At 30.8% G+C, this 24,189-nt stretch overlaps 1 protein-coding gene across 1 annotated transcript in view; it reads left to right on the top strand.

Moving 5' to 3' along the window:
* The first annotated feature begins 859 nt into the window (after positions 1-859).
* LOC147069234 (protein takeout-like) overlaps positions 860-24,189 on the top strand; it is a 43,378-nt gene continuing 20,048 nt past the window's right edge. Inside the window, exons 1-4 of the mRNA XM_085951174.1 lie at positions 860-1,165; positions 21,675-21,767; positions 22,391-22,541; positions 23,678-23,811. Of these exons, the coding sequence (XP_085807300.1) occupies positions 1,093-1,165; positions 21,675-21,767; positions 22,391-22,541; positions 23,678-23,811 (451 nt within the window). The 5' untranslated portion in view covers positions 860-1,092. The remainder of the gene's footprint in view (positions 1,166-21,674; positions 21,768-22,390; positions 22,542-23,677; positions 23,812-24,189) is intronic.

Raw genomic sequence — 24,189 nt, 5'->3', positions numbered from 1 at the left:
AATCCCGAAGGCCGGAATCCCGAAGGCCGAAATCCCGAATGCTGAAATCCCGAATGGCCGAAATCCCGAATGGCCGAAATCCCGAATGGCCGGAATCCCGAAGGCCGAAATCCCTTTTAATCCCCAATTAATAATAATATGTAGGTATGAGTATATTAGAGCCAACCTGTATCAAGTCATATTTTATTTTGTCCAAAGTGAGATTAATGCTTACAGATTTGGCAAAAGAGTACCTATGGGTCAATTCTGTAATACACAAGACGGCTATCGGTGGTAGATTATCATATTTATATATTTAGGTATTATAATTGTAACAATAAGTTAACCGTTTAAACTGTCAAAAAGTGCTATGTTTTAACAGTGTCATCAGCACACTCCATCAATCAACATATTGTAGTCTTATTTAAAATAAAACAAATACGTTTGACTGACAAAGTTTAGTGTGCACTATTTATGTCGAATCTTAACAGCCTGCCTCCACCCTTCGCCACTGATATGGCGTATTTCTGTGAACGGAGAACAAATTACTGTACCTAATAATATAATATTACCAATCCTATTTCCTTACTTAAGTTATTTATAGTGTCTGCACTATTCATATTTTGTTATTGACTTGAAAATCTGTAGTTTTCTCATTACTGTTTTTTGTCATTATCTTCAAACAAATTGTTATTTTAAGTGTGTACGCTAAGCACTTGTATAATTGCATAGTAGAGTAAATAGACGCGAAGACATACTCACGTCAACTTGAAATTTGTCCGAGACGTTTTTGTTTAATATAATTATTATTTATCGTTTGTAATTTTTCTTTTTGTTTTGGTAATGTAAATTTATATTGGTCACTCCGACCATCAAATTCAGTAGTCAGTGTTCGTTAGTCGTGGGCATAGAACGTGCGCGCGGCAAAATACAATCCGTCAATTCAAATTTAGAACTTTTCCGTTTAACGTGATTTCAAATTGCTAATCGTACGGAAAATTTGAATTTGGAACATTGTATTATAAATTATTATTGCACGTTTAAATTGCAGTTGAATTTGCAATACGTGCACATTTTCTATTAAAGTGTAATAAACCTACTTATTAAATAAAAATGAATATAATAAAATCTTTAACGTTTTTGGTGGTCACCATGGTGTATGGAGCTAGTTGTTTAAACGACATCCGTAAGTATAAAAATATTTTTCATTCCAAAAACAATATAAGTAACAATATATATATATAAAATATTCCATAAAAGTCAATAGAAAGAAATTGAGAAAATAACACAATATACGTATATTATATTATTGTCGTTGAGCTTTCAAAATCGTCGATGTGACATAGTTAAATTTTAACAGGGAAAAAAAACATGATATTATATTATTTTGTAAATGCTATTAACTTCATTTAACTCAATAACAGTTTGTGAGCTCGTCATCATCGAGAAATAATAATAGCCCTAATGTAATGAGGTTACTACAATTAATTAAAATTTGTATTAATTGTATAAATAAAACATTGAGAATTATATTATTATGTTGTAATGAACAGAAAATATAAATAAAAAAACCGACAAAATAATCACATTTGAGGTTACCATGATAATTATTTGTCTTTAAATTAAAAAAAAACAATTTTTTGCTAGTTAAATCCTTAGTTTACTTCTTAACTAGGGAATCCAATCCCGGGATCCCGAATCCCGGGATCCCGGGATCCCGAGCTATTTTCGATACCTATGAATCCCGGGATTGATAAACATAATCCCGGGATTTCGGGATTGATTTTTTTATCAATTTTTATGGAAAATATAACAGAAAAAATACTTTTAATACAAAATAGCTACATTAGAAATAAACTGAGTTTGAATGAAGTTTGATGAGTAGGTTGCCGATTTATTTTATTTTTTCACATAGGTTATTAAAAATGAGAAAGATTGGTAAAAAAAACAATGCTTCGCACTTTTAACAAAGTAATTCCACCATGATATCATACGTTTTACGGCAGTTTCATATTTGGCTGACTAATTAGATTTATGAAGCGGAAAGGCCATAAGTACGCCATGATTATTTGCTTTAATATTTTAAATCTCGCTGATCTATTCATTATGTCTTTACTATCAGAAATAGCAATTTCATATTAAATTCACATTATTATTTATATTACAATATTATTTACTCCATTAAACTTGTGTATTTCCAAGATTTAACGTATACAATATTAACAATAAATGTCTTAAATAGTATAAATTGTACTAGATTTATTTTTGACCGATTTTATCAATGTTATTTGTAAATATAAAAATTTTATATTAACAATGGAAAAAAATCCCAATCCCGGGACCAGTCCCGGGATCCCGGGATTGTCAAATTGTAATCCCGAAATCCCGGGATCAGAATTTTGGCTCGGGATTGGATTCCCTATTCTTAACCATTGAGTTAATATTTATAAAAAAAAGAACGTTTATAAAATTTTGGTTAGACAGTGTTTGTTCAATACAAATAATATTATCGTGTTTCATGTACGATAATTTGACATACATAATTTCATTGCCAACTAGTTGCATTAAAAAAAAATCAGATAACAATTTCAAAACACATAATTATTATTATGAATGTATCTTTTATATGAAAACAATCACGAATTTGGCTATCTCTACAAAAAAATAATGTTGCAAATTGTAAAGAAAAATAATATTATTATTTTTAGTTAAATATTAAAAAAATTATCCACATTTTTTTAAAGATCAGTAATCGGATACAATCGGATGAAATCTGTTTTATTAATTGATATGAATAACTTAAATTTAATTAACTATTTTTTTTATTCTACGAATAATTCAAAAGATTTAAGAATGTAACATTCTAATTATTGAGGATACATAATTTTGAAAACACTTTTGAGAAAATATATTATAACCAATTGAAAAAATCTTTTTTGGAAAAAGTAAGACACCCAGCAGGCATCGAACCTGGATTTCTCGGGTTTCGCGCCCATGTACATATACCACTATGCTACAGGCGTCATACCTAATTGCGAAAATTTTTAACTACTGGCTCTTAAAAAATAGTTGCTTAAAAATTATTAGAGAGTTCAAGTAAGTTACAACAAAAAATCTTGGAGTGATCCGTTACGTCGGTTAGTAATTAAAGTAATACCTACTTTGATTTAAAATAAAAAAGCCGATCGCCAATAGTAACTCAATTTGGAAAACGCTTGAGAGAATATTAAGAGCCATTAGTTAAAATTTGTTGCAATTAAGTATGACGCCTATAGCATAGTGGTTTATGTGCATGGGCGCGAAAGCCGAGAGATGCATGTTCAATTATTCTTACTGGGATTTTTTCTATTGGTTATTATATATTTTCTCAGAAGTGTATTCAAAATTATGTATGATCAATATATTATTTAACTGTTTGATACAAATGTTTTTAAATAGCTTATAGGATACAAAATTGTAAGTTGTCTTTATATCACAGAAAAGATTTATTTCTATATGTATATATCCCTGATTTATATTGATATACAAACCATTGAGGACCTTGCATGATAAGGGGGGTAGATCCAACTTAAAAAAATAGTAAATTAATATTATATATTATACATTTTATACTAATGCTTAAAAATATACAATTAAATGAGGTGCAATATGTTCACCCGTTATAATATAGTTTTTAAGGTAAATAAATAACGGTGGCCGCGCGGCATAAGCGTTGGACTACAAAGCCGTGGGTCCCAGGTTCGAATCCTGGGTCTGGCAAGTACAAAAATTGTTTTTCAATTTGTGTGTGTCAGGGTATGGACCTAATAGGTTGAGCAAGTGGCTGACATCCATTTCTCGTAAAAAACAAAATCTGTCAATACAAACCTCCACTCTGTGGAGGCCCATATGATCCTATCAGGATCGGACATGGTCGAAAAAAAAAAAAAAATAAGTTTTAGAATTAGAATTTGGATTTGCCTCCGTTTTGCACAAAAATGTTTAAATATTACTATAATGTTATGGATAATAAAACACAGTAATTTTTCAATAAAGTTGTATTTCATTTCAACTTTTAATCAACACTCAAATAACTAACAATGTATAATGTTCGTTGCAATAAGGGGGCAGGTCTGAATCTGCTCCCTTATTTGCATCAAACGGCAGATTTATATTTCGCAAAAACACGCTTGTCTTTCGACGGAATTGTCTCTGATAGACATCAAACGATAGCATTTTTTTGTTATATTATAGGTGAAAAAAACATTGGAACTGCCCCCCTTTTAATGCTATACTATTATTAAATTCACGCCCACGGTGGCCGCGCGGCTTAAGCGTTGGACTATAACGCCGTGGGTCCGAGGTTCGAATCCTGGGTCTGGCAAGTACACATATTGTTTTTCAATTTGTGTGAGTCAGGGTATGGACCTAATAGGTTGAGGAAATGGCTGACATCCATTCCTTGTAAAAAACAAAATCTGTTAATACAGATCTCTACTCTGTGGAGGCCCATGTGAAAAAAAAATATATTACTATTTTCCCGGTACTGCTCCGTATGGAAGCAAATGTGGTGTGGTGAAGGGCTTACCACAAAGATTGACAAAAAAATTCAAAATTATTATCGTTTGTATAACCATTATTATTTAATTTGTAATTAGGTTAAGAAACAGGCTTGTTCTATCGTTGAGTATTAAAATAAATAGAAAGTTGTATTTCAAAATTTAAAAAAATACTTTAAATAATTTTAATATAATATAATTATTGTATTCTGATTATTGCCCAATTCAAATAGATCGAATATAAATGTGTGAGCCAATATGACGTAAAATTCAATATAGGTACTACTTTACGGGAGAGCAGAATGAAATATTAGTTTTATTGGTTTTATATAAAATTATTATATTTGTCATTAATATTAATGCCTTATCACAAAATAAATAATTTTGCTACTTAATAAATCTTACTGATGAGACTTATAGTATAGGTATCAGAACCGAAGGGCGGAGGTAGGTTGTTAAAATTCGCTATAAAAGATCACATTAAACTTTGTTAGTCAAACGTATTTGTTTTTATTAAAGTAAATCAAAAAAATACAGATGGTGTTGGTTAGTTTTTCAAATTCAATTAAGTGATGTGAAAACCAAACCATAATAATATTATGTAGTACTCAAAAAATACTCGTCTATCTATACAATATCTAAAATTATGTCATTTAATCATACATAATTTCTGATATTTTATAGATAGAATATTTTAGTTTAGGCAGGGCTTAATGACTTTAAAAAATAACCAACAGTTTATTGTATATAATTCAACGATAACGTATTATGAATGAAAAAGTGTGCACAATTTTGTCGGATTACCCAAAAAAAAATATAGACAACAAAACTATTATGGTTTAGTTTAAGCAGGGTTAAATTGATTTATAAAAACTAACCAATACCATCTGTGAATTTTAGTCTTATTTCAATAAATACAAATAATGTATGACTATCAAAGATTAATGTACACTATTATATTATATCTAATTATCTACTAATATATATCTAATTTAAAGTAACTCATTTTTCTTTTTTACAAAATGGTCATTACGGTTGGCTTAAAAACAATGACATATTAAAAATGGACGACTCACTTCATACCCGGCGCGCACGAGAAATTGTGCATGAAAGTCATTCACAGATGTATAGGTAGATGTCACGTGACCATTGACGTATCCGTTTCCATTATGCGATACAAGCTTCGAAAATTTATAGTAATATAACCTTTATTGTAATGGCGTATTAGCGTCATGACTCATTGCGTTAGAAACAGATTCTCGGTTACTTACGACTTCTCGGAGATTAAACGCAAGTGAGCCCAGCGAATCACAGGCGGCTGACTGTCCAATGGTTCCTGTCATTCAATTGCATTGAATAAACATTCATCAATATCTTAAAATGGTATTTTATAAATAATAAATAATACTAACACATGCAAAGTGATATCCCATCTTTCTTGGAGTGTTTATGAGATTTTTTTACAATTTTATACTAGGCACATTGGCATTTTGTAACACAATAATAACGGTGGAGTCGAAACCTGACAGTTAGAAATTTTGTATGGGCAGACCCAGCGGTGTCGCCAGACCGCTTGCAAGCAGAATGTTCATTTGAGCGTAGGATACCGATATTAAAATATGAATTTCGCCATCCGGCAGACCCGACACAAAGTGAGTGTCATTTTATTTTCTAGATGCTTCGTCCATATTAATGTCATTGCTTAAAAACCTCCGTGATGTGCATTCAAATTGTAATTAAAACTAGTGTATTCTTGATTGTTATATATTAATTATCCCATAATATTTATATTCAATAGGTATGCAATCGGTTATTGTTAGTGTGAGTTAATTATAAATAATCTACAATCTACATGTTTTACAGGCGTCAGTTTTTATTTTTTTAATGATTGATAAACATGACAGGTTTGATATTGAAAAAAATCTTGGATAACATTCAATTACTCATAAAATAATAAATAAATTTGCAAAACATAATTATCATCCATAGCTGACATTTAAAGAAAAATATGTCTGATTAAATCTGTCTATTTAAATCAGGGGTTCACAAATTTTTTCATCAAAGAAAAAAAATTGAAATCAATAATATTTGGCGGGTGCCCTTTCTTTTGTAAATATTTTATTTAAACATAAGACAAAAAAAAAAAAAAAAAATATTTCATTGTGTAAACTTATATTTTTAACTAAACAATAATAAATTTTTTCACCATGCGTTTTATGTAATTTTGTTGTTTGTTTGCAACTAAATCCTGTAATCTAGGCTCAACATTTGTGGTGTGGATACGCAAAACAGATGCGATATGGCTGTCTGTTAATTTTGATCTAAAGTTTGATTTATTAATGCTCATTGTAGAAAATGTATTTTTACAAATAAAGAAGCGATCTGATGAGCATGTTTAACTATATTTGGATATACCTCAATAGTGAAAGTCCTTCGATAAGATGATTTTTACTTCTACGTTCTCTTGCAAATCTATTAATTCAAACTGCATATTTATGCAAACAGCTTCCGGGTTACATGAAAAGGGATCTTAAAAAATATTAAAATTTATTTGATGTTTCTTAAAATCCAAGAAGCGATTAGAAAATTCATCTAACACACATTAAATGATCCTGGAGTATTTTTGTGATCGAAAAATTAATACTGGAAGCATACACAAATATCAAAGTGTCTGACCATTTATTCTTGCCAAAGAATATTTAATTTTAATTATAATTTTTAATGTTCGATATGAAGAATAAAAAAATAATACAGATTTAACATACGTCTCGCGGGACACATCAAAAAGTCACACGGAACACACTTTGTGAACCCCTGGTTTAAATCAATTGTGCCATATTATTATACATATTCATTGGCCATTTAATTACTTTTAATTGTCAATAAGTATTATTCATGATGGAATGACATCATATTAAATAAAATAAAATAAATTTAGTTTTTTGTTAAGTACTAAGCTTTATATGATTCAGTAGCGATGGGTGGAGGTAGGCTGTTAAGATCAGCCATAAATATTGCACACTAAACTTTGTCAGTCATACGTATTTGTTTCCATTGAACTAATACAATTTGCTGATGGTATTGGTTACTTTTTAAATTTTAATTAAACCAAACCATAATAGTTTAGATAATATGCAATGGGAAATCCAACAAAGTACAACAGTGTACACTTTTTCAGTCATACTTATTTATTTTCGCTGAATTAAGAATACGTATAATTATAGATGTTTAAGGTTAGTTTTTAATATTATTGAATTCATTAAGCCTCTCTAAATGCTATCTCTAACATATATCTAACAGTATGTATAATTAAGAAAAAAAAAAACAACAAACATTATCAACACATTATAGTCTAAGTTAAATCAAAACAAATACGTTTGACTGCCATAGATTAGTGTGCACTATTTATATCGGATTTTAAAAGCCTACCTCCACCTTTCGCCACAGATAGGTAGGTAGGTATGATCTGCTAGCTTCTGTATTTTAGGGAAATTATTGAGCGCTCCGGATTATAAACTTTCCTATTTCGAGCGCTGGGTAGAACCATGTCCGGAAACTTGTACGTATGCAGTTCGCCGTATCACAATTCACTGTGAAATGTTGTGTCGGAAGTATATGGCTGTATATTAACGAATGTACAACCTCTTTGGGTCGTATAATACTAACATAAAATTCATGTCTATTTAAAACACGGTTCTTGTCGGTTTACACTTAACAGGAAGCCAGCAGCAAACAAATTTTGAAAATAGCCGATATACTGGATCATTTTTTAGGTAAGGTTAGGTTTTCATTCTTAAATTTTGCCAAAATCAGCTATGAAAATTGAATTAATGTCCATATTGAATCTACTAAAGTTAGAAACCTTATAGGATACCATCATCTCTTTCCAATCGAAAACTCACGGCAAACTGTTCTACGGTGAAATGTTTTACGAACAATTTACATGTAACCGGGTAGAACTCCATTATAATGTTTTTTTTTAAGTTTATTTTTGGTAATTATATGATAATATCTAAATTGTTTATGTGACAGCTGTTTCGGGCTATCTTCGAAACGGTTGGCCGTAGCTGGTTACGGTCGATTGTAAGTTGTAAGACAAAAAAACTTTCTTTAACATCACGATTTATTACGATAGCGAAAGTGAATAAAAAAGGGAACAGATTATAAATACCTACTATTTATTGTTAGTTTTTAGTGATTAAAACCATTTTACGTATATTTTTTTTACAAATATTTTCTCCTTTCAAATTAAGTAATCATTAATGTACTTTACTTCATTGTAAGAGATTTAGAAATATATTATTTATTTATTTATTTATTTAAGAATACAAAACATTGTGGACATAACAAATCTAAATTCAAGACGTACACAACATGAGATTTACATTATAAGTCAAACATTAGGTACCCTCACAAGAGAGAAGAGAATATAGAAAAAGAAATATATATATAATAACAATAATAATAACAATAATAATAACAAAAAAAAATATATAATCAAAACATACTTAAGTATAATTTAATACAGAAAAATATAATTTTTGAGAACGGAAAATATACAATTTTATACAGAAAAATACAGTTTCAAAAATAAAATGCAAAGTAGGTACATCATTGAAAATGTCTATGTCTTTAGGGAGCGCATTTACTAGTCTTGCACCCCTCGCTAATGGTGCCTGATAAGCTTGACGCGAGGAAACGGTTCCAATCCAGAATAAATCATGACTGCGACCACGTAGGTAATTGACAGGCGCATGGAAATTCAAATTCATTAGGACACCGGGATTGGAAACCATCCCTCGCGATAACAGGCAAAAGTGTTTCAACAGCAGAAGAGACCGACGAGATTCAAGAGAGTGAGTAATCGGGGATTGTCACATTTTACAGAAAGTGTTTATATGAGCACAGACAATTTAAAGAGCATTAGGGAACTGCAGGGACGCGTCAAGCGTGGGTGTTGAGGTGAGAAACACCCCTGCGGCAGGAATCAGAGGTCGGAGAAAGTCTGAAAAAACACGTTTTAAATAATTTTACTTATTTGCTTAAGCCGAATGTTATGATTCAATAATATAATGTAGGGTGATAATTACAATGGAATGACAAGAGATAAAGCAAAATATTTTCCATATTCTAAGTTTGATGGTTTAAAATATATGATTAATTATCTTTTTACTTATATTGAGCAGATAACAAATTATTAATTCAAGACGTTCACAATATGTACACAACAACTTACTAGAAAAAAAACAAAGCAAAAAATAATTTCATAGCAAAAGATATAATATAAATTAATTTTATAATATAAAATACATATTGAACAATTAAATAGAATTTGAAAAACAAAATACATCGCTAATGTCTACATCTCTAGGGAGTGCGTTGATAAGCCGCACAGCCCTCGTTATTGGTGCCTGGTACAATTGTATGCAGAAACACCGAAAAGCGTTCTTTCAAAGTATCAATGTTATGGGTTAGTATCGTAACATAATAAGTAATACAGTATTTCTGCAAATATACCATTTTTTCTATGACAGCGCAATTGAGTTAACTAGTAATAAAAAGGCATACCATTTAAAGACAAAAATTGTCTCATAGGCAACGTTCCCTCTAATTTTTCTACTGTGTCTGCGGATTATCAACGCATCTGAGCAGTGGCGTAACCAGGGTTGGTGTCACCCGGTGCGGTAAATTTACGCCTCCCCCTCACAAACACACACATACAATTTTTCATTGAAACTTATATTTTTAATGTATTTATTAATTTGTAAGAACTGTGATGTTTTCTCAATAAGGACTATTATGAGACTGCACTGACAATTTTTCTTGCAAGTTGAAACATGTCAAAGATGTGTAGGTGACCCGGCACGTGCCCCTATGTAGGTGGTCATTGATAAACACTAAAATACGTACCTATCTTCTTTTCGTATACTTTGGCACACGATATAACGGGACGGATATAGTGATCCCGCTCGACGTCAAATTTTACTTGCGTACTCGCGTTAGTCGCACTTGACCTTCGCCTTCCGAGAAATGAGTCGAAGAATTGTGCATGTGATGGTTTCGTGCATTCGAGCAAAACTAAAATCTGGCAAAGGAAACTTTCTTTTTCAATATTTTGGTGTAAGGACTGTGCGGGGGATGAAAACATGTGTGCGGACACATTTTGGTAAGTGTGCGCGCGCACATGCGCACACCTTAGAGGGAACGTTGCTCATAGGTAAGTTTTATGGATCTAGTTTTTATTACTTCAAATCGTTACACGTTATAATTAAAAATATTATTTAATTAATATATAAAATGTGCAAAAATTAAGTTGTAATATAAATATTTCTTTTATATTTCCTAATTTTTGGTTGACACCCGGGTGGCAGCAACTGCTGGGAACCGTCAAAATTATTACTGAATACTTTTCGTCAGCTGAATGCAGAACTGTTCTAACTCACATTTGAAATATTTTGCAGAAGAGTTTTTTATAAACAGCCTACTTCAGTTATTTATTATTTATATGGACAAGTGTATGCACCATTTTTTTCATCAATAATCCTTCTAAAATATGAAGCATCCATTTATTCATAAATATAATAAATAATTTCAGTAAGTTGTTTCAAAAAACTCTCATTCAGCTGACGCTTTGGTTAAATATGTTGTAAGAATTTAAACGTCAGTTGCACTATATTAATCAAAATAGTAATATGTACAACCTTTTTATATTGTTTTTTTTTTATAGAAATCAAGATATTATTTTACAATATATATTTATTTTTTAAAATGTTTCATAATAATTATAAACAATACATATAGATTGCATAATAGAGGTTTTTCCGACTAATAAGTCAATATTTAAAAAAAATAGGTTTTTTAATAATCAAACACAGATTACATAAGTACCTACTTTATTTATTTATTGAGTAAGTATAACTTAAAAAAACAAATAGCGTTTGAATGTCAATGTTAATATCGTTATTTGTTTATATAATATTATTGATATATCTAAATATAATATTTTCTTGAGAGATTTTATGGAAATGTGTTTATAAAACATATAATCAAGCCCTCCGCATGAGCCGATTTTAGTGAGTAATGTTTTACCAAGTGCATAGCCAACACGCCAGTGTTGCCATAATATAATTTATAAAAACATCGCTTGTAAAATTATAGCATAGGTAAAAATAGTTGATATCTGGCAACACTACGATACGCACACATTCACACATATTTTAGAATAGCCCAGGAAAGGGTCGCGGAGGAAGCGTGAAGGGGGCGAGGCAAGTGCGTGAAAAAGTTCGTCATGTTTTGAGGGACAAACACTTGCAATAGCTCTATCTATATTTTTCTATTATCTAAGCATATAATAGAGTAATAATAGATTATTACCGTTGTCATGTGAAAGTCATAATATAAGCTATATTTTTATCGGTAATACGTAGGAACGTATTAAATTTGAATTGAAAATATGTTATAATATTCAATATTTTTTTATTATTATTATGAATGAGATTGAATTACTTATAAATATCCAAAATATGTGTGCGTTCATATTCATTTAGTAAAATTTTATCTATTGAATTCGCTCATTTTTAAAAAAAAATTTAAAACCTTTAATTAATATTATATGCTATGTTAAATCATTCGAGGTATTAATGTGTAGGATTTTTGTCTCGCCGGTTTTCCCGATTTTAAAATACGTTATTTTTATACTATGACAGGAAATAAAAACGAATATTGTGTTGCGGTCGTTAGTAGGGATTGCAATACCTCATGAAAATATCAATACCGGTATTAATAACGGTATTTATTAACCATTAAAAAAACAGAAGTAGGTGCTTATCAATCACTATTAAAATCTTTTTAAAATATTATTTTATAGCCAAAACCTACATAGGTACCTACATTTATTATGTTGACATTTAATATATATATATTGTCATAATTGTAAAACTAGTGATTTTTTTACAAATAATTTGAATATATTGTTAATTTTAACTAAAGCCCTCAAAAGTTCATCAAGTGCAAGTAAGCCCGGCTGCAGGAAAAGCTTCTTAAATTCAACGCTTGTACAGTTATCAATAATTATAAAATAATTGAACATTTTTGTCACAGATGTTCTCTATTTCGAAATAATATTATGACAATTCATCGCGACAATTACTTATATACTTAAATATGTTTAATAAAATTTGTTTTATTATTTTTTCACCCCTGTTGGATTCACTCAATATATTTGCATTTTAGCAGCACATAACTTATATTTATTCATTTTCAAAAACGTAAACGAGTGTGCTTTCTTAATTCCGAAAATTCCGGTATTTTGTGTTTTTAAAACCGGTATTTCGGTATTGAAAAATACTGGAATACCGGTTTTGAAATACCGGTATTGCAATCCCTAGTCGTTAGTTCCTAATTGAAAGACGATGCTTCTGGCAAACAATGGCACACGGTATGCAAATATTGCAGAAGATACTAACACAAAGCAAGTCTTGCACCACACTACATCAGCTGCTTCCATATAGATGACATGTTGCGAGCAGGTCTAGGTGTTTTCAAAATTAATTATGTATGTTCATATATTTTATGTATGTCATACTATAGACGAAAAAAAATCAAATTTTAAATTATTCTCTTGCGATGTTGCAAAATGTCTCTTACTGACTTAGAAAGCTTGAAAAATACAAATATTCACAAAATCTATATTATTATATACGGCCAAGAAAATAAAAAAGTTAAAAGTTTGTATGCAAAGAGTTAGTCAGTTTTGTTTATTAAATCCATAGAATATGCTTCCAAATATGCAGAAGTTGAGTAACATAATTAACATAATAATATTATATAATATAAAATAGTCACCGTTCAAGCAAAACTCACCAACCCTAAAAAAGGTAGTTTTGAGTTGAGTATGTCACTCTTAGCGTAAAATTATGTTCTTTAAAATCTAAATTTATTTAGGTTACTTTTACTTTTTTATGCTAATTAATACAAAGTTTTGAAGGAGGCAAGGTGGCTAAAATGTAGTTTGGTGACTTTTGCTTGTTAATAATCTGGACCAAAGCGATTTTATTATGACAAGCTAAAGTAATTATTCCTGTTTAGTTATTTTTTCCAGTTTCAAACGAGTATTAGAAGTTTCCAAAAGACAGTAGAGGTGACCATACATAGTTCAGTAACTTTTGCTACTATATTTATAACAAAGTTATATAAATAAATATTTTTATACTGGCAATATTGTCTATATATATGTCTATATTGTTATATATAAATAAATATTTTTATATTGGCAATATTGTCTATCTGCCTATAACGACTTATGCTTGTTAAGTTTTTTTGGAAAGTCATTCAATGAAAAACAAATAATTCGGATTTAAGTAACTTTTTACTAACTACCATGGTGACTTTTACACCTTAAGACAAGAGAAAATTATGTAATGTAAATTAAACCTTAAAATCATTTAAATCTGATTTTTCTTTCATCCCATAACTTTCAAATTGCGATATCTCGAAATGATGTTTTTTTGGAGTTGGTAAATATTGTCTGAAGACGATACTTTAATGAAACAGCAAATAATTTTCAACTATAGGCGCGACGAAATTTTGAACTCGCTGGCAATCGGAGAGCGAACATCGAGGTGTAAATACGTCAATCTGTTTCATGATGGCGACGGGGGTATTAATTCTTAAATCGTGTAAAGATGACTAAAAACGTTACCCATTTACTTGAAAAAGAAAACATATCAATGAATATATTATTATTGTTACTAATAGAACAATAAACAGAACATTAAATGGACGCATGTTGGATTTATATGACAAATTATATTTCGTTCGGCATGCGTCATTTACACCCGCGGCCCTCAATCCGCGCATCGCCTAGCCGCGATCTTTTTAGACCATGCCTCAACTGAGGTATAGAAATAGTGATAGACACCGTAAATACGTCATCGTAAAAGATGAGTGAGTTTTATTTGCTTGTTTTCGACTTTGTGGTTTTAGGAATTTCTAGTTTCTATTATGAATGTATGCACTTAGTTAAGAGATGAATTGAACCTGATAGATGTGTCCCAGTCTTTACTATTTTTTGCAAAATCCTACATACGAAATACTGGCTCTGATACAAAGATTTAATGTAATAGATTTACGCTCAAGTCAACAACACTGTAAAATATGAAAAAAAAGTAGCTATTCATTATTACAGTTATTAAAAAATAATAATTATAGTTTGTAGTCATTACGATGTGCGTCATTTGCAAATTAATTTATTATCAAACCACAGTCCTTGACTGAAAAAACAAACCAATTTGAAGTCAGACTTTAAAAATAATTTTCCATTATTATATCTAGTTTTTTTTGTTTAATTTGCCAAATTGAGATCATCGATAATAATCCTTGAATAATTATGGCATTAGCAACATTATTTATAATATAAATTGTTTATTATTATATAAATGCAGGTAAATTAGATTATTTGCCTGAATATTTGAAATTAAAAAAACACAATAATTAACTGTATACTTAATGCCTTCTCAAGGTATTGCTACACTGTTCTGATGATAAAATTATATTTAAAAATAATAACAAGATAAAAAGAATTTTTTATATACAACGTTTTTAAATTTTCTGTTGAATCATATAAACTTGACTTGACTAGCTTAAACGATCAACAAAATTTGCACTAGATAGAAAAACTCAATAATGAAAAAAATGTCATTTCATATTGTTTTCCATAGTAACGCACGTATATATTATTTAATAATTTAGTCGCTAGGACCCCCTAGCAACCAATAGTGGTATCGAAATAACTTTTCATACAAAACAGAATTAACTAAAAATGAATTCAATTCTACTTAAAGATGGCTAAAAGTATTTAAAAAATGCATTGGCATCATGTTCTGATATATTCTAAAAGTTTCAAATGTCTAACTAGTCGGGAAGTTAGTTAAAAATCGATTGCAAGATTTGTACCGGACAAACAACCACCAGACAAATAAGAATACGACCTAAGAAAAACGTTGTAATTAACGTGAATTGTATTGAACATTAGAATCATGTATATATAAATATTTTTCCGACCATGTTCGATCCTAATAAGATCATATGGGCCTCCACAGAGTGGAAGTTCGTTTTAAAAGATTTTATTTTTACGAGAAATGGATGTCAGCCACTTGCTCACCATATTAGGTCCATACTCTGACTCAAATTGAAAAACAATATGTGTATTGTCAGACCTAGAATTCGAATTTGGGACCCACGCAGCCATCATGTAGTCACAGAATACATAGGCACATGTTATTTATTACAACTTCCTAAAAAATATGTTTCTTCTTGTTCTTCTTCTTTTGCCATATCCGCCCCTTAACTGGAGCATATGGACACCACGCGGCGCCTCCAAGAATCCCTGTCGCTCGCCAGTCTTCTTGCTTCGTTCCAGGTCAAACCAGCATCCCGTAGCTCCGCCATATACACTCTGTAGATTGTATTTAGCGGCCTTCCAGGACACCGGAATCCGGTCGGCTTGAAGAACAGGCAAGCCAGGTTGAAGTTCTCTTCTGGCATCCGCAGCACGTGGCCGAGCCAGGTCCAACGTCGCCTCTTCACTTTCAGCGTGATGAGAGGCTGCTTGGTGCGTTCTCTTATCTCCTCGTTGCTCCTAAAGTCATACCACCGCACACCCAGTATTCGTCGCAAACATCTGTTTTCGAAGCTCAGTATACGGTTGCTCTGAGCCTTCGTAAGGTGCCATGATTCGCTACCGTAAAGCAGCACCGTCAGAATGCAAGCGTCGAATAGGCGGCATTTGGTTTTGACCGAGTACAATCGTGAGTCCCAGACATTCCGCATCGAGTTGAATGTTGCTCCAGCCATTCCCATTCGGATAGCGAGCTCTTTCTGCAAAATGCCATCTCCCGTAATGTGTACCCCCAGGTACTTGAAGCTGTCGACGCTCTCGATGTTTTGTCCGTCGCTAATCAGAGGGAAATCTGGATCAAAACAGGTGCTATTACACAAGATATTGGTTTTCTTCGCGTTGATTTTCAAACCAACGCGAGAGGAGTTGTTATGCAACCTGTCGATTGTCTCTTGAATGCCCTCGATTGAGTTGTCGAATAGGACAACGTCATCGGCGTATTGTATACCACAATGAAACTAGAGGAATTAATAGAAAATTGATTTATTGAACAAATATTTGCCAAAATATGCATCTGAAAAGCGTTAATAGAATTATAAATATATGGTCACCTCTATACTACAACATGTTAGAAGTTATAGTTCTTTGACCTAACAAAACGAAATAAGCCATTACCTGAGTCTATTAATATTACAGTGGATTATGTTGATGAAAACGTACGCGATTCGTCTGTGTCTCATATAGCACACGATAATTTAAATTTAATTAATGTATTGGACCAAAACTCATCTTTGCCATACAGCGGTTATAATCGATTCAGAAGTGCCCATGCTGAATTAATAAAAATCTAATTTTAATATAGTTTTACAATTATTTACCAACACATTCACAAAATTTATTTATTTATTGATGTATAATTTGACTCATAAATAATACTTACATAAATATAGCCTCAAGTCTCAGTATCTTGATACACAATCTTTACAAAGAAAAATAAATATTCACTCCAATATAAATAAAGTTTTATGAATATAAATGAACAGTGTAGAATGTTAGTCTCCAGAAATTTGTTTATAAACATATATATTTATTATGACACAATATTGGTTGCTGTTTACTTGGTTGTATTGAATGATCATCATTATCAGCTAGGGTCGATCCACTGCTGGATTAAGGTCTCTCCTAGGTTCCTCCACTCTTCTCGTATCTCGTTATGGTCTAAAAAGTCCTTATCCATGCGATGATATTTTTACAGTGGGTTTATAAAGTTTTTTTGATAATTTAAATGTATCTTGGTTTAACTTATTCTCATATCATAATACATGTGATAAGGTAATAATTGCAGGCGGTTCTAAGTAGGGTTTTATTACAGGCCTCAATGCATACACACAAATAATATCAATACAGATGCGAAGCAATTTTAGAGTACAACAATGTCTCTGTAGACTGTTTTACCTATACCTGATGAGAAAAGGTAGAAACTTTTAACTCTCTGATTTGTTAGTATTTTGAAAACTTGTTTTTATTTATTAAAATTAAATTTAATATTATAATATATTGCTTTTAAAATATCATGCCATGGGATAGAATTTTTTTCCATAATCTGGATTATTTTAAGCATAACAATTTTATCATTAAAGTGTTTTTTACAATTAGACCTTGCATTTTTATTCTTTTTTGGCATTCTAAGACAATAATTGTCAGTTAATAACACGATCAAATTTTGAATAAATGTGAAACCAGTTTATGCAGAAAAAAAACATAATTTTAATAGTTTATTTTTCTATTATATGTTGAAGTGTGTAATTAGTGTTGAATCAAAATTATAAATTTTATACATAATTTAGTACAACCTTAAAAACATAAAAGTCTATTGATATATATTTAATATAAAGAATTGATCAAGTCAATTATTAATAATGCAGAGCATAAAGGCGGTTCTTGTAGTCCAATTACGCGATTTTCACAAAGCTTATGTGTTTCCGTGATTGTTTTACTTACTACACTACGGTTAATACTGTTATTATTGGGATTACATCAGAGATAAGCAAAACAATATAAATATTAACATATTTGATATCCATTTCTTAAATATACCCAAAAATGTTTAAAGTTCGTAGAATTAATAATGAAAATAAATGATTGTGTAAAGTAAATTAAACTACGCCATTGTCGAGTGAAAGAAAGAATATATACTCACCCATCCTGTCATGACTTGAGGACTGCAAGCATTCAGTTTTAATGTTAAAAAATATTCATATTAATCTTGTTCTGAAGATGGAGAACAGCAGCTGTCAACATAAATAAGTCGTAATTGTAGAATTGACAAAAAAAAAGTTTATTTTAACACCATTAAATTTTCTACTTTTTCATTTGAATCGTTTATTGGGATCTGGGCTTCGCATTATTGAGTGTATCTGAAGATGCCGAAATATAAAACTTCGTTCGAAAAATACACTTAAAATAAAAAAGTGCTAAAACCATTAAATTTTTAATTTAAACTACCTTCAGTTGATAGTATTAATTTTATACATGTAATTTTTCACCTGTAAAAGTAAATATTATTGTCATAAGACAACAGTGTCAGAAAACAGTGAGGTAAATAATAATTATTTTTTAAAGATAGAATCAGAAGAAAGTGTGTCAAATATCCGTACTACAAAACAGATAATAAATAGAATACCGATAGGCTATATTCAATACGCCACATGTTGATGCAGAGTTTTTGAATGTGTGAGTGTCCTACGAAAATAAAGCACGCATTATGTACGTGCAATAGTGTGTGTAATACACCAACATTAAATGAGCATAAATGCATAAACCGAGAGCAGTTTTCAGTATTCGACGTACAACGTATTCTTGACACGTGTGTAAGTTTAACCAGGATTCTTCCTTACTCGAGTCGGTTACCTGCTATCGCCTTAGCCGTTAGGTATTTCAGTTCCCATTATTTCTGAGTTCCCTGATCCATACTCTAATGCAGGGGCGGGCAAACTTTTTGGATGGAGGGCCAAATTCAAGAATTCAAAATGAGCGGCGGGCCGCAAGTAAAATACCATTTTTAGATATACACTATTTATTATCACGAAAAATAAACATTACAAAAAAATTAATGAGAAGAATGAAAGTGTTGTACATTTTTTCAAATTCAGGTGTTAATTTTGTGGTTGATATTTTCAAAACTGGTTGTAAATGGGCATCGGAGATATTTGATCGTAAAGAATTTTTATTGAGGTTCATGAACGAAAATGTTTGTTCACATATATAGCTTGATCCAAAAACAACGAACATTTTTCTTGCATAATCTGTAAAATTTGAATATACCTATCTTCACGACGATGCAATTCTCTTAAATCAGTGTCACACTGCAGACCAATAATCTCAAGTTGTAGCTCTGTCAGTACACTATCAATATCTATTGAAAATGGATCGCGTACTGTTGCTAAACTTGTCTCAATTTTTCGGAAGTCACCAAATCTTTGTAAAAAATCGTCATTCAGAGCTTTAATAATTTTACCATATTCTTCAAATTTATATTCTGGTATATTCAGCAACTTCAAAGTTGGAAAGTGGTCCACGTTCTCATTCGATATTTGTCGAAGGAACAACTTGAGTTTTAATTGAAATCCATTCAAACTCTTCACCATATCGTGGGCATATATTTTTTTTCCTTGCAACGCAGAGTTAAAAGTATTTAAATGTGTCACGATGTTCAACATAGAAAATAGTGGTTACATAGTGTGAGACGAGACGCAAGGAAGACATACTGAGATAATACATTAACGAAACAACAAATTCTTCAAATTTTAATCTATTGTCAATATTTTTTAAAAAATATATAAAAAAGTTATTCGTAATCAGAAGTACAATTAATGATGGCGGGCCGCAAAAAAATACCCGGCAGGCCAGATGCGGCCCGCGGGCCGCAGTTTGCCACCCCCTGCTCTAATGCATAATTTACAGGAATATTCTTTGACAATTTTAAAATTTTGTGTGTTAATAAAAATGTATAACAAGCTTTTTCGATAAAAGCATAGTAAAGATTTAAAGTGTCCTGTAAATTATTGTTCTGCATAAAATAATGTGTTAACTGTTGTAACTGTTAAATGTGTAAATTATTGGTGGAAATATATTGATTAAATAAAACACAATATATTGTGTGTACTTATATTTATAGGGATTGCAATACCAAATGAAAATACTAATACCGGTATTCCGGTATTTCCTATTGAATACCGGTATTTGTAATATATATGCAAACAATAGAAGTTTAGTGCATGTTTTATATGCATATGTTACGCCGAATGTGCGAAATTTACTATTACATGAAATAGGCAAATTTTGCCCAAACCATGAAAAATGCAAGCCCGTTGTCTTATTCATGAATTGGACAAAATATCTGCAAAGTGCGTGAATTCGGCAGCAATTTTTCTGCCTAATTCATGTATTGGGCTAATTAGATAGTAGCGATACGGTGGTGTTTTTGCATCTAAACCAAATGTGTCAAATGCTCATGCATTGATCAAAATAGATGGTCGCGCTCCGGTGGTGTTTTTGGCAACTAATCAAACTAACCAAATGTGTCAAATGTCATTGATTATATAAAAATATACCAATCTTACTACAATGACGTTCATATCCATTTACTATGCCCAAAAAAATCTAGAACTATAATATGATAACGGAAGAATTTTATTAAAAGGTAGTTTCGCGATTTGATTCGTGCTTGGGTATCAATCGTGCAATAGTCGATTGTTTGTTTGTGATAGTATGATTTGATAGTATGTTGACACTTTTTAGCCTACACCTAACCTAACCTAATAATAATAATATTATATTATGTCCAAATAAAACTAATAAAACCATCCGTATTAAATTTACTTTTTCTACTGTCATGTTGACAGTTTAAGAATTCCATACCCTGGCGAATTCACGTACTGTGCAGATAATTTACCTAATTCATGAATAAGGCAATGGGCTTGACTATTACATGAATTAGGCAAAATTTTGCCCATTTCATTTAATAGTCAATTTCGCACATTCGGCGTAACACATATAAATAAAGCTCTTTAAAATATTGATGTTTTATAGCACATGCTATTGCTAGTCTCCAAGGGCGTTGAAGGGCAGCGGAAGTAAACCAGACATCGCGTAACCTCGAAAAAATAGTCACGTTAAACCTTTTATGTTAATTAATACATTTTGTTTCCACTTTCAATACGATTTTTAAAACCGGTATTTCGGTATCGAAAAATACCGGTTTTGCAATCCCTACTTAAATAGACATATATAATATTATGTGGACAGAATGGGGCGTCGGGAATATGACCATGAATCACGAGAACAGAGGAGATAGTGATTCCAATCGTAAATTATCTACGATTCCAATATCGGCCAAAACGACCAGCGTGCGTTTCGTGTCATTCGTGCGGAAGTTCGCATTGTCATGGCGTTGGCGTGGTTGATGTAAAATTGAAATATTCCCGACTCGCTACACTTATCACGCTTTGAATTAATGATGCCAATCTTTTTTTTTACAGCCGAATACCTCCACATTTGCAAAACAAGTGAACCAGATGTGCAAAAATGTTTTTTAAATTCCGTATTGGCGCTCAAACCCTATTTAGCGAAAGGTAAGTTATTTTAAAACATATTTTTTGAAAAGTATTTACTCGCAATCAAATTAAGAAATCGTAGATTTAGAATTAAGTATGTACTAGCTATTGAGCAAGTATAATATACTATATTATTATACTTAATATTTATAAATTTTCAACTGAATTTTTAAACCAAATAAATTTCAAGCTGAATAAATATATGGACAATGAAATAATGTTAATATAGCGTATTTATTTTAAATGATTTCTTTAATATTTATTCATTTATAATTAAGTTTTTTGATAGTGTGTTATATTCAATGTTCTAAATAAGTAATTTTACTTCAAAAATAATTTTCTCAATTTAAGGGGGGACATGCTCGGCGTAGGCCAAAATGGAGCTTTTATTGCATTTTAAAACCATGATCCTGGAGATTCCTTAAACGTTGTAGATAATCTATTTATATAATTTTGAAGCCTTATTATCCTTTATATTTATTTTAAACATTTGATGACTGCATAAAGTATTTTTATTACATAAAATAGTATTGTCGCGTACTCTGAACATAAAATCACGAAAAAGGTTATACTCAAACAATACCAAAGTATGAAATTTTTATATAAAAAAAAATATTCTAATAAATTTGTTAATTTTTTAGGTGTTCCAGAGCACAAAATTCCAAGAATAGAGCCTTTGATCCTGAAAGAACTGCTTGTGTCAGAGCCTACAGGGCCAAACCAAGGAGTCAAGATATCAGCCAACAACATTAAAGTTTATGGATGTTCAGACTTTAATATCAGAAATCTTGAGTAAGTATTATTTTGTAAAACTAATAAAAGTTAAGTCAATTGGGTTTCAAACGTAAATTTTGGTATATACTGAGCGAAAATCGTATTTTAAAACAACCTTTATATTGTATTAATTGTTGTTTGATAGAATAAAACCACTGGGTCAGTCTATATTTAATTCACACGTAATTTTGTATTCTTAGAGACATAGTTATTTAAATTTAATTGTAATTCAATAAATTAATTTGATTGATGAGACAAAATGGCTACAAAATATATGGAAATGTTATTGTATACTAAAAATATCGTATACATCAAAGAACAGATAATAAATAGAATTACGATAGCCTATATTCAATGCGCTACATTTTGATGCACGGTTTTGAATGTGTGAGTGTCCTAAGAAAATGAAACACGCATTATTCACGTGCAATAGTGTGTGTAATACACCAGCATCAATGCATGCACCGAGAGCAGTTGTCAGTATTTGACGTAAGACGTATTATTCACACGTGTTTAAGTTTATTCCGAGTTCTTACGTACTAGAGATTGGTCACCTGCTACTCCTTACCCGTTAGGTATTTCAGTACCCATTATTGTTGAGTTCCCTGGTATATATATAATTATTAATGAATATTAATGAATATTGTCATAGTCGAAAAGCCGTTTACGTTGCAACAAAGAACTATTGTAGTTTTACGTTTTTATTATTATTATAAAAAGTAGTAAAGTCAGTTATCTACAAAGAGTTCACAGTTGTTTTTAATTGATTAATAAAAATATTTTAAAATTTAATTTGTTTAAAAATAAAATATATATAATAATAATAAAATACAAAAGCCGATAGCCAATAGTAGCTCAATTTGGAAAGCGCATAAGAGCCATTTTAGTTAAAATTTGTCGTAATTAATTATGATACCTTTAGCATAGTGGTCTATGTGCGTGGGCGCGAAACCCGAGAGATGCAGGTTCGATTCCTGCGGGGAGTGTAACTTTTTTCAAAAAGATTTTTTCTATTGGTTATAATACATTTTATCAGAAGTGTTTTCTAACTTCAAATTGTTTCAAATTACAAGTCGCAATCGCTTTAATTTTTCCAGCAATTTGAAAATAAATTTTATCTCAATTAATTGTGTATTATGTTTTACTATTTACAGAATTGATTTCGATAACGGTTTCGTAAATTTCGAGTTACTCCTGAAGCATCTTTACATCGAAGGTGAATACGGAATCGACGGACGGATCTTGCTACTTCCGGTGCACGGTTCCGGAAAGGTTATTGGAAACTTTAGTAAGTTACGTTTGAATTCATTTCCGTTTCCTTATAATCTATTCTAATTTTATTCTTATCAAGTTAATAGTTATATTTGGTCTGTTTCGTTTGAAAACGGTTTGAAATTAATGAATTCATAACTTCTTGTTTTATGCATGATATTAATAATACAATATAATATAAGAATTATATATTACTAATATAACATCGTAAAAAAATCTTATTAAAAAGATAATCGTGGGGGTACTGCCAAAAGTTAGTAAGTCTTGAAATCATGTTATGCAGTAATTATTGTAATTTGAAAGTTTGACATGCCTTATAAAATCAGGCAGAATGCTAATTTCTTTGTGCTTTATGTGCATGTTCTATAATATATCAGATAGCCCATAATTTATT

Source organism: Rhyacophila brunnea, unplaced genomic scaffold (genome assembly GCF_057557595.1).
Source record: "Rhyacophila brunnea isolate RB1 unplaced genomic scaffold, BYU_Rbru_1.0 scaffold_24, whole genome shotgun sequence".
Taxonomy (NCBI): domain Eukaryota; kingdom Metazoa; phylum Arthropoda; class Insecta; order Trichoptera; family Rhyacophilidae; genus Rhyacophila; species Rhyacophila brunnea.
The sequence above is the reverse complement of the archived record's forward strand: the minus strand, read 5'-3'. Positions and strand labels throughout refer to the sequence as shown.